Source organism: Populus alba, chromosome 3 (genome assembly GCF_005239225.2).
Source record: "Populus alba chromosome 3, ASM523922v2, whole genome shotgun sequence".
Taxonomy (NCBI): domain Eukaryota; kingdom Viridiplantae; phylum Streptophyta; class Magnoliopsida; order Malpighiales; family Salicaceae; genus Populus; species Populus alba.
In genome coordinates, this window is record NC_133286.1 from 9,934,403 (window position 1) to 9,946,987 (window position 12,585).

At 33.2% G+C, this 12,585-nt stretch overlaps 1 protein-coding gene across 1 annotated transcript; it reads left to right on the forward strand.

The window, feature by feature from the left end:
- The first annotated feature begins 5,525 nt into the window (after positions 1-5,525).
- Positions 5,526-11,567, forward strand: LOC118037917 ((6-4)DNA photolyase). Its single transcript, XM_035044077.2, has 13 exons — positions 5,526-6,116; positions 7,232-7,312; positions 7,441-7,620; positions 7,690-7,758; positions 8,615-8,701; positions 8,858-8,956; positions 9,036-9,119; positions 9,514-9,600; positions 9,718-9,789; positions 9,864-9,977; positions 10,463-10,550; positions 10,638-10,733; positions 11,091-11,567. Exons 1-13 carry the CDS (start codon positions 5,685-5,687, stop codon positions 11,276-11,278), a joined length of 1,677 nt encoding a protein of 558 aa, XP_034899968.1. The 5' UTR covers positions 5,526-5,684; the 3' UTR covers positions 11,279-11,567.
- The last annotated feature ends 1,018 nt before the right edge of the window (positions 11,568-12,585 follow it).

Here is a 12,585-nt window from a genome sequence, read left to right on the forward strand (position 1 = left end):
TGTAAAGACAAAATATTCAAACTTGATAACACTATAGTTGTCAAGTTTATTTAGCTTGCATTAGAGAGATTATCATATTATTTGGTTCTTTAACAAACTAAATTGAATTATCAAAGATTAATTGGCTTTGTAACATCTTTCTTAAACTTTTTGTTTGCAAATTGATATTCATAAGGTAGGGGTACTTATTTCAATAGTGTTGGTGCCTTGGAAAAAGTTTTTATTATATCACACTCTTATCAGATCTATTTTGGCTTTCTAGGATTTGTTGTCAATCTTGTTATTGGTTGCATGACCACATGATCACAAGGCTCATAACACTTATCATTGTAATTCTCTTTATCATTATATGTAAATTCAGGATTCTCTGACCACTTCTAAAATTACCAAACTTTAAGATAACAACATCACCACTGATGTTGGGTATAAGATCTTGAATACTAATCACTTGAAGCCTCTTTAGCCATTGTACCACTATAGCATCTTCCTTACAAACCTAACCAATAACTCCATTTTCACTCCATTACTTTAAACTTGACATTTTCTTCTATAGCTAGGGTTCTCACCATTACAGTTTTTTTAAATGGTTGTATTATATAATTGTAGTGATTTTGTTGCAGGGTTTTGGTCTACTCTCTACTATGTCCTTGTATAACTCAGCTTTTCTCTAGTTTCTCTTTATCCTCTCATCATTTTATATGCTACACTATTTGAGTTTGTTGAAAAGCTGATCTAAACAACATTAATTTTGAAATTAAAAGCATTTCTTCACATGTTATTATCAGAGAAGATTATATTACAGATCAATCATGGTAGTGGCAATAATATGCAAATTTGAGTTAAAAATTTAGATTACGACAAATAATTGTAATTGTATTTCAAAAATCAATTTTAGCATTGGAATTGAATTGAAAAAGAGATGAGGGGATTATCATTATGTACTGCTGAAACAGAAAGCTGTATATATTAATAGTAGGGTCAAAATTTTTATTTTGAAAGAAATAACACAAACTTAAATTGAAAAATCTTTATGACTCACATGTATATTTTCTTCTTCTAATTCATTTGTTTTATTAAATTAGTTTCTTAAATATATAGCTCATTAAATGATAATAAACAAAAACATGAGAGCTTCTCATTATAAAGTTGACTATATCTAACAAGCAATTTTAATCAAGGTAAATTGACCTATCTATAGGCCAAATTAGATGAAATTGACCAAAAATAAAATATAACATGTAAACAGGCAAAAAGACACAAAACTGGGAGCTAAGTTGAAGTTTGTAGAATTCATTATAATTTAGAAGGGGGTAAGAAATCAAGGAACAAAGATTTAACACATTAGAATAAGTTACAAATTTCATCAAGTTTTAGTAATTAATTTTGCTATTAACATAGTTTTCTCTTATCTATAACAAAAAGGTTAAAAATAAGCAGTATTCCTTACCTTTTTAGAGAGAACTACTAGCATATCCAACCTTTTTTGTTTAGAAGGAAAATCATATAAAAGAAAACAATCTAATAGACCAGGTCTCAATAACACAATATCAAGCAAATCTAGTTTACTACTTGATCATTTGATAAATGGAGAATATGGATGACACAAAGTTAGTCTTTAAGGAGTAAAAAAAAAATAATTAAGAAACTAAGGAACATAAATTTCTCAAAATCAATGTTAATCAAAGAGCTGTAAACATTTGACAATAAATTCCTAAAAATGCTGAAAATTAAAGCACTGGATCTGATTCGGTTTAACCTATAGTTTGGACTTGGGTTACTCATGATAAGGATTTAGTTTGGAGCTAGGGTTTGAAGGGAAGACCATTCGACAGGTGGGGGGTTTTCCTTGGGTTTTAGCTTGTATTTCATTAGCCATGTCAGGTTTTCACCTTGGGATGTATTTGGTCAAATTGGGTTTGTTGGTGTTAATGGGTTCGACCCAATTATAAAGGAGTTAGTTTTAGCTAAATATGATTTAGGCCTTATGGATGTACATATGCTTGGGCAACATAGGGTTCAAAAATGGTTAGGATTAATTAGAGTGTTTAGGTCATTTTACTACAAGGATTTGTAAAAATTCTTAGCTAAGATTGGCTTCATAATGGGCGGTGACAATGCTAAATTCAAGAGGGATTTTGTGTGTCTCCATATTAGACAAGGATTTCATATCTAACATGGAAACTAAGGGCGACAACATGTGAGAGTAAATTCCCTTATTTATTGGCCCTATTCTCCCTCAATTGCCTATCCTTTTTAGATAAGGAGGAGTACCTTAGCAGTAGCTTCCAACACTTCATTACAAGTAAGTATTTCTTTCCTTGCAAAGAGAATAAAAGGTAGTCAAATTTAGAGGACTTTATTGTTTTCTTTTCTTTCTCTTGCAATATTTCCTACTTTAAAGGGAGATTGTAGAAGGTTTAAAAATGAAAGAATTTAGCAACCCTTATCCCTATTTTTAAGAGCATTAATTCAACCAGACAAGGTAATAAGATCAAGTATTCAAGTTAGCATGTTTCAAGCATGGAAAGAGTTTTAAAAGAGTCACCAAGCATACATTATTCCTAAGTAAGGAAGTTAATCAAACTAGGGATGATTTTGGAGATTGATTGTTTCATTTTGTATTTTATGAATATTTTACTTAGTTTTTATGTTGTTTTAAGTGTTATTTGAACCATAATATTTTATTTTAGATTTTTAAGTTCTGGGGTTTGTTTTGGCTCAAATTTAGTGTTTTAGGTTTGTTTTAAGCATTAGGCTTGTGTTAGCTGAAAGCCCAATAATTTACAACCCAATATGGGTCCATTAGGGTTAATTATCTTAGAAATATATAATATTTTCCTTGTTATGAATTTCAGAAGCCTTTAGATGAATAATATTATTGTGTTTTGCTTGAAGCAAACGTGTTCTTTGTTGTGCTAAAGAAGAAAACTTAACTTATCAAGGTGTAACTGACCTTGTGGCATCAATTCATAAATTTTAATAGCTTTGGTTCTTAGTTACATGTTAACTTTAGGTCAAGTTTATGAAACCTGATTTTTGGCTTCCTTGGGAAAGTATCATCTTCTTTGGGGATTGTTTGACCATGTAACCAAAAGATCCATTTCAATTGGTATCAAAGCTAGGCTTTAGAATCAAGTTATATCCCTAATTTTTTAGTGTCAATTTCGTTTTCGTCCTTGTATCTTCGTTTTTTGTTAGAATCCTAAGGGTTAGTTTTGGTGGTCATATTTATTTTCTTTCTAGTGTGATTTCTTTTTTATTTTCAATATTATTGCTCTTTTTTGAGTAAAAAAAGAAAAAAAGAATTACATAAGAAAAATGTTAGTTTGTTAAATTTGGTCTGATTACATCTATTTCGTGTCAGCTTGTCATAACACCTTAGAATTGACTCATATTTCATATTCTAGTTATTTGGGGTGGGAATACACCAATTATAAATTTTCAACTCATTCGGGTATCAATTTCTTAAGGTTCCAGATTCAGATAAAAAAGGTTATTACTTATTTTTTTTGCGTGAGCATATCAAACGTTATCATAATTGTATCAAAATTGATATTATGTTTATTTGGACTGGAAACACACTAAATATAAGTTTTTTGCTCAATTATACATCATTTTGGTCTAAGGTCCAAACTCAGTTCAAACCAATGTTTTCATATTGTAAACTCTATTTGTGTCGTGTCTCTAACTTGTCTTGATATTATCTTTGTGAACGCCATTAATATAGACTTTTAGCATTGAATTTAATTATAATTAAAGCCTTTATGTGAAACACAAAAGGAGAGTAAATACGTGAGAGGGTGAATGAGAAAATATAAATTTTTTTTTATACCACCAACAAAATTTTACAGATTTGCGACGAGTAAGGAAAAGTAAGAAAAACAACCTCAGATTAAGACCAATCAACTACAACTTTAGATTCAAGGTGTAATAGAAATGGTGGAGAGGTTTCATTTGGTGATGGGCAGTATGCATGAAAGGGTAGAAAGGTGTGGTGTTGATGGGGAATATCATAGGGTTGATCATGATGGAAATCATGTTAGGAAGCGTGAGATGCATATTAGTCTGATTGTTAACATTGATTTTGATGTGATAAGTGATGAGGATGATGATGTAGTGTCTTAAGGCTATAGGTATTAGATTTGACAACATAGGAATAAGAGGTTTTATGGGGTTAGAGGGGTAGGTCAGTTCGCCCAAGAAGATGATTTAGATGATTTTGGATATTGTGGTGCTTTGGGTGTAGAAGGGGACTTTAGTAAACTAAAAATTTATAATTTTCAAGGTAGAAATTATCATGAGATTTATTTAGAGCGGAAGAAGAAAATGGATTGGATCTTTCATTGCTAGTTTGTTCTCAGTAGAAAAATGTGAAATTTATGACAATTAAATTTGTTGATTATGCTGGAATACTTGAGATCAAATTGTGATTTCTAGGCAAAGGAATAGAAAAAGACGTTGATATGAAGGTTTTGATGAGAAATCAATTTATACCAAATCACTATTATATGAAGTTTTATAAAAAAAAAATATAGAGTTTAAGTTAGGATTCTAAAAATAATAATAAAAAAACAAAAAAAACTAAGATCATATATATATATATATATATATATATATAGGGCGAGTCAGGGGCGAGTCAGTATGTTTCCTTGGATAAAAACTGTCCACGAAAAGAGCGCGCCTTTCGCCTCCGCATTTTAAAACCAGAACGTGGCGCCTTTATTAACCGCTCACCAATTGGTTGACAACAGTTGTCAAAGAATATGAGGTGGATGGCATGGCATGTAAAATTGTAAAACATGTCCACGTAATGGCAGTAGGTATTTTGAGAGAGGACACAAGGGCATTTTTTAGGAGAATAATTACTAAATTTAGGATGGTCAATTATAATAGTAATTAATTACTTAGCTTTTTTATTTTAAATTAAAGGGACTAGGTTGTAATTAGCTGCTAGCAATCATGATAATTTAAATATAAAAACTCACTCTAATTTACTTTATTTGTCAAAGCTAATTCATTTAGTTTTATTTACATTATATTTTCGAATATAATGATTAAGTTTGATAATTTTAGTTTTTAAATATCAAAAAATTAATTGATTATATTGATGAAAGTAGTTAAAGGTTTTATATTATAAAAATACCCTTTTGGATATACATCTAGAGCTTATTAATTTAATATTTTTTTTAGATGAGTATTTTATAAACAAAAAAAAGCCAATTAATTTGAGATGGGCTTATTAATTTTAAAAAACTTTTTTTGAAAATTTTTAAATTTTTATTTTTAAATTATTATTTTTTGAATTATTTTAATAAATTAATATAAAAAAAAATTCTAAAAAAATATATTATTTTAATATATTTTAAAAAAATTTAAAAATAATCTTTACTGTGATTGAAACACGTAACTACTATAATTAATTAATTCATCTCTACTGCCAGGTAAGCTAAGCTGTTGTCATCACTTTTCGCTAACAACAGCTGACTAGTGTTGTCAGCTTAGATGCACCGCTCACCATAACTCCCCCCCCCCCCCATACGCAGTGTGCATGGTGCAGATTAGCCCTCTCCTCCACAAAATCCACCTCTACCCTCCTTATCCTATACCCCAAGAGCTCGTTAGCCAGTCAGCGTCATCCAATTCAATTTAAAGCTCCCTCCCTCACTTTTTCGCGATGCGATGCAATGCAATTATCACTTTGTTTGTCTAAACCTGCTCAGCACTTGAAGAACCCTATAATGGCTGCATCCGGGTCGGGTTCCATCATGTGGTTCAGGAAGGGGCTTCGAATCCACGACAACCCAGCCTTAGACTATGCTTCCAAAGGGTCTGATTTTGTTTATCCAGTTTTTGTGATTGACCCGCATTACATGGAGCCGGATCCAAAAGCCTTCTCTCCAGGGTCAAGGCTCGCCGGTCTGAACCGGATCCGTTTCCTGCTTGAGAGTTTAGTAGATCTCGACACGAGTCTCAAGAAGTTGGGTTCGAGGTTGCTGATCTTAAAAGGAGAGCCTGGTCAGGTTTTGATTCGGTGCTTGAAAGAATGGGGTGTGAAGAAGCTTTGCTTTGAATATGACACTGACCCACATTATCAAGCTTTAGATATTAGAGTTAAGGTAACAATTCTATTTTCTCTTCTTTTATTTATTTAATTTTATTGTTATTATTAGTTCTTTTTTCTCATGAGTTTTGGTGATATGGTTTTTTTAACCTGTTGATCAAGATCAATAAGTTGGTTACAGTGCAAAACAAGTGAGTTTCATGTATGGCCCGAAGCAGGGGTGGAGCTACAAAGGGGGAGAAGGGGGGCAGTTGCCTCCTGAAATTTTCAAAATATTCAGTTTAGCCCTCTTTAATTTTAATTTTAATTTTATCATTTTAAATTTATCCTCTTCTTTTTAGATGTTTGACATTTCTTGCAATTCTTTATTTGGCCCTTATTGTTGAATCTTAGCTCCGCCCCTCGTCGGAGGGTGGTTGCCAAAATGGACAGTAACATTTCGCTTGCACCGTTCAGTAACGCTGATATGATAACATATATATTGGTTAGTACAAGAAAAATTGTGTTGGCAATTACGTTCAGGCGGTGCATGATATTCATTTGCTGTCCGCACCGTCATCAACTTGCTGGCACATCAGTAGCTTGAGAAGCCATCTTGCAAACATTCATAGAAAAGCAAAGAGGAACGGAGCATGGCACTGGTCCATTTTTTCAAGATTTAGACGTTGAAGTTAAAGCACTATACTGTATTCTCTCTATATCTACGTTCGTAATGCTGTTCAAATCATCGCAATCGAATGTTTCTTAGCACATTACAAATTGCATTTCTCAACGGGATTCTACACTCTTTTCAGGCACCCAAAAAAGAAAAAGAAAAACATTAGGATCTGTTCATACTGAAATTAAATAGTTGGTAGTTTGCCACTTATGCATTGAGTATCATTGACAGTTTTAAGAGTTATCTTTTCATTGTTTTAACTGTAGAATCTTGATGGTTTTTAGTGTTCCTTTATTATTTTAAAATTTTCAAGTTCTAAGATCAATTTTCTCCACCTTAGTTAGGCCCAACCTGAATTAAACCCATTGTCGGCTCTATGAATGAATGTTGTGTGAAGTATGAATATTGAATACGAAGTACATGTGTAGGGAGTGCTAAATAGTTCTTGTAAGTATGTGCCTGAGTAGCCTATCCCTGCTGATAGGAGGGTTGAATCATCTATGTTCTTACAGGAATATGCCTCTGCAGCAGGGATTGAAGTTTTTTCTCCTGTCAGTCATACACTTTTCAATCCAGCAGATATCATTCAAAGGGTAGGTTAGAAGTGGTATTGTTATGTTTGTTGACATAATTTCTTTTACTGATGTGGAGTTGTTTTATTTGTTTTATCATACTAATATTGGCTACTTTTTTCCTTTTGCAATGGTTCATATCCAAAAAGAATGGAGGAAAGCCCCCACTGACTTACCAATCATTTCTAAAGCTCGCTGGACAACCTTCATGGGCATCATCCCCGCTTTTAACCTCTATTTCCTCGCTTCCTCCTGTCGGAGATGTCGGAAGCTGTGAGATTTCAGAAGTTCCAACTATCAAAGACCTTGGTTATGGAGACATTGAACAAGTATGAATTTATCACTGCTCTAAGATTGTTCCATTTTTGGACTTCTGATAAATAAAAATTTGTTTGAAGGAATGGATTCCTTTCAGAGGAGGCGAATCAGAAGCATTGAAGAGGTTGAAAGAATCAATCAGTGACAAGGTACATTGTAGTAGTACCCATGAAGTTTTTGCTTTCTTGACTAGCTGATAATTAGAAAATGAAGTCATTCGCGCTTTTATTTAGTTTTTGAGTTTCATTTTCTCCCCGTGGTTTTTGCGATCCAATAATTCATGTAAGGTTTTATAACGCAACAACTGAGTTTGTTCTTACACGTTCTATGTTTGTTTTCTTGAAGTTCTATTAATGTTTAAGAGTCTGGTTATGTTAGTTAGTTTTGGAGGGAATATCTGTTAGGCTAGTTGGTTAGTGCACGTGTGAAAGGGGAGGGAAAGTCAGGCAGTCAGTTTGGCACGTGCTTTGTTAACGAAATGGAAGAAGTTATCCATTTTGCGTATTGTAATCTTCTGATTTCTACCCTGTAACCTCTCTCTCTCGAGCAACAATTCTCTTTTACATATCTAGATTCATCTGTACTCTTTTTACCTTCTTGCAAGCTTTTACCTTTTACAATCCAATAAAGGCATATTTCAATGCATTTCTGAATTGATGGATTCATGTTCTTAAATTCAATCCTGCAAACAACATTGAATCTATATTCATTGTTCCTCAATCTACTGGTCACTTCATGCATATAGCGTTCCCTCATACCCATTAACCCACTCTCCTATTTAAATGTTCCTCCTATAGTTTTCACAAGATCACATGAACACCTTGCTTGTACAAAACTAGGAAGTTTGCCCCCTTTCAGGTTATGAAATTTTATCTGGTTTTACTGAAATCCCATCAACAGTATTCACATGTTTTTCTTGAATTCATAACCATAGTGTTCCTCAATTTCTGTCTTGTAGTATCTAGGTGTAGCATTTATGTTGCTCACCTTTTCTTGGTATTGCAGGAGTGGGTAGCAAATTTTGAGAAACCTAAGGGCAATCCTTCTGCGTTTGTAAAACCTGCAACAACTGTATTATCACCTTACTTAAAGGTGAGCAGCCGATTACTTTGTCGGTCATTAAATCTGTTTTACTTGTCACAAGAGTTGCAACATGCAGCTAGAAAATTCTAACTAAAACTCTCGGGTTATAAACAAGCCCTTCATCATTCTTTATTTTCGTTGCCATTGTTTTAATCTCCTAGGCAGTTTGGCTGTCTCTCTTCCAGGTATTTCTATCAATGCCTTCAAGATGTCTATAAAAACGTCCAGAAGCACACGTCACCACCTGTATCTCTTGCAGGCCAGGTCAGTTAAACTCCATCAATCATTTGTAATGCTTGTTGCACATGCTGCTACACTTGAACTTAGATTCAAATTCTGGCAGTTGTTATGGAGAGATTTTTTCTACACTGTGGCTTTTGGCACTCCCAATTTTGATCGGATGGAGGGCAATAAACTATGCAAGCAGGTAAGCACCAGTCATCATATATGCTTACGGATATCTCTTCTATTAGTTTTTTTCCTTGTTTTGTTTATTGCAATTTGAAAGGAGCTGGTTCCTTTTTCTTCAAAAAGGGCTACAGATCCCTGATGTCTGGTTCATGCCATGGCATTATTTAAAATTTTGCTCTGAGAAGACCCACTATAAATATAGTTTTGGTTATTTGGAACTTCCTTACGGTTGGGGTTTTTTTTTAAAAAAACTTTTTAAATGAGGGCTGGTGCTTAGCGATTCCTTTATCTTCTTATATATTTGAAAATCAAACCAGGAAATACTATCTGCTGTCTTCATTTTAATTTCTGCTTGCATGGATTTCCTCTCTATTACAAGGCCATGACTTAATACCTATGTGGAATTATAGATACCATGGAATGATGATGATGAATTGCTAGCAGCTTGGAGGGAAGCTAGAACAGGATACCCTTGGATTGATGCCATCATGGTCCAGGTTAGATTTGTTGCAAAACTACTAATTTTTCAGTTTTTCAATTTATATTCCAAAACAAGAGTGCTGATCCAGTTTCTAGCAAACTCACTGGAAGTTAAATATGTGTCTTTCTTGTAGCTCCGCAAGTGGGGTTGGATGCACCATCTAGCACGGCATTCTGTTGCATGTTTTCTCACTCGTGGGGATCTGGTATATTACCAATATATCCTCCTCTCTTTTTCTTAATCTCCTCTGTTACTGACCTGAATCATTACTGCTTATAGTTTCTTCACTGGGAAAGAGGTCGTGATGTTTTTGAGAGACTTCTGATTGATTCAGATTGGGCAATAAATAATGGAAATTGGCTATGGCTATCATGTTCATCCTTTTTTTACCAGGTATGCAGAAGCAGTATAAACAAGTTTTGATGATACCGTCACTTATTGGTTGGTAGGGATTTGAATCATTCCAAAACTCCAAGATAGCATGGAACCTTCAGCACTCTGACTGCATGTGAGACTCATGTTTAGTGGTCTTTCAGAAAAAAATCAGTTCAAAAACTATCAAAGTATTATAGAGGGGAATGATTGTCTCATTTGATAATTTTGAATCATCTAATTTCAGCATTTTTTTTCTGGCAACATTCTAAAGGTTTGAACAGATAATATTACATGGTGAAATAAACCGAAAAGCACATAAGATTCCTTATATCTAGTAGGAAATACTGGTTGATTTGTTTCCCAATCCCTTATCTGCTGCCTGCGTTTGCCTGAATTGAGCTTGGATGCTCATTTCCTTTTTCCCCTTCAAAACATTACTGCTCTGTTTCACAATTTGTTGTGCTCCACCTTTCTAAAATTTTTAATGGATTTTCTGCTGACAGTATAACCGTATCTACTCACCAATATCATTTGGGAAGAAGTATGACCCAAATGGTGATTATATAAGACATTTTCTCCCTGTATTGAAAGGTAATCTGGAGTTCCTATCATGCCATTTTATTTCTTTTGTCTGAGTGTAAATTGTTATATGCATTTTATAATTATACAAATGGTCAGATATGCCAAAGGAGTACATCTACGAGCCATGGACAGCTCCACCGGGCATTCAAAGAAAAGCAAAGTGCATAATAGGAAGAGATTATCCAAAACCAGGTCTGTTGTCTACCATTTATTGTGCCTTATCCTTAGTTATACACCATTATCTGGATCCGGTCGTTTTTTCCAAGGGATTTGTAGCGAGTTGATTTATTCACTCGCAGCAATAATGCCTTAGAAGCCATGCTATATCCATTACTATGTGCCATTGGTAAAAAAAAAAAAAGTGCTGCTCTGTGTCGTAGTAGCACAGTTCATTTTGAAGTTGCCCCTCGCCTGCCAAATGCCAAACTAGTAGTCCATGTGTTATTAGCGTCTACCCATTTTCCCAATAATTTTGTTTTGCAGTTGATTTGCCATGCATTTGCATGCAATTGGGAGTTATACTTATTTTCACCCTCATGCTTGTTTCAGTGGTGTATCATGATTCTGCAAGCAAAGAGTGCAAGAGGAAATTGGCAGAAGCTTATGCATTAAACCAAAAATTGAATGGCCAGCTGAGCCAGGAAGATTTAGATAATCTAAGGAGAAAATTGGAGCAAGATGAAGACATAGAGCCAAAAATTAGAAGGCAAAGACAAAAGGTTGGTCACCTGACCTGAGAATTGATTCCGGCTGACCTTCTAGTAGGCATGAGGCGAGGAAATTTAGACGTAAGCTCTTGGCGAGAACATAGTATGGCTGTAGGAAAATTTTAAATGTTCAAGCTGCTCGAGCAGCTTAGTTTGATTCAGCTTTCTTGAAGGGAAGTGCTTTTCTAAACTGTGTATCAATTAATAACGGTTGTTTTAGCATGGTTAGTAGAACTGATCTAGGGTATTACCTGCTCAGGATGCGGGTCACGAGTTTTGTACTTGGGCAATTCTTGGGTTCGTGGGTCAAATTGAGATTATTCAAAATGATGTTGTTTAAGAATGTTTTTAAAATAAAAATAATATTGGGATCAATTTATTATTTTGAGTTTAATCTCAGTTTTAGTTGAGTAAAAAAATAAAATAAAAAATTCTTGAATTTAGCATTTTGAGTTAAATCTCAGTTTAGTTGAGTAAATTTGATTACAGGTAAATTTTTAGTTCATTTAGAATTAATTGAGTAACTTCTATTGTAATTTGAAAATAAACTTAGGCCAGACTAAGCTCTAGATTGAAGGCTTTAGTAGGGGTAAGATAAAAAAACTGAAAAATTAATTAAACTGATAAACCTAGAAAAAAATAATTAAAAAAATAAAATCATGAAAAAACTTATTAAACCGATTAAAATTTTAAAAAAAATTTACCGGTTTGGTTCGGTTTTGATTTTATAAACCTGAAATTGAAAAAATCAAATTTAAAATCTAAAATAAAATGAAAAAACCAATCCAAAACTGAATCAAATAAAAAAAAACTAAGCTAAATCAATTTTACTTTTTATTAGGCAGTTTATTTTTTTTAAAGCGTCAATATTTTTGATAAAAGCCTTTGAGTGTATCCACTAATTGCTAGTCCTGTTTTTTGAGTTAATCACAATTTCTCTTCCTAGGTTATCATGGTGAATTTAATTCCCCCGGATTTTCTAGTTATGTCAATGCCCTTGGAGTTAATTTGGAATCTTCTAATAGTCTAATAGAGTAATGATAATCATCAACAAAATATACGAGCAGAAAATCTATAATTTTTAATGAATATGGTTAAGTTCTGTTTAGATAATGCTTGATTTATCTAAAAAACAAAAAAAATACGAAGAAGATGATTGAGATCGAAAATTTTGAGAAATATATTTCTTTATGTTTTTATTTTTATTTTCTAACTAAATACATCTCTATTTTTTTTTTAGTATTTGTTTATTTTATCTTGAAACTTCAGTAGTGAATTTTTTAAGAGCATTTGTGAAAAAAAAAAGAGGAAAGATTGTATTGAGAATTTATGCATTA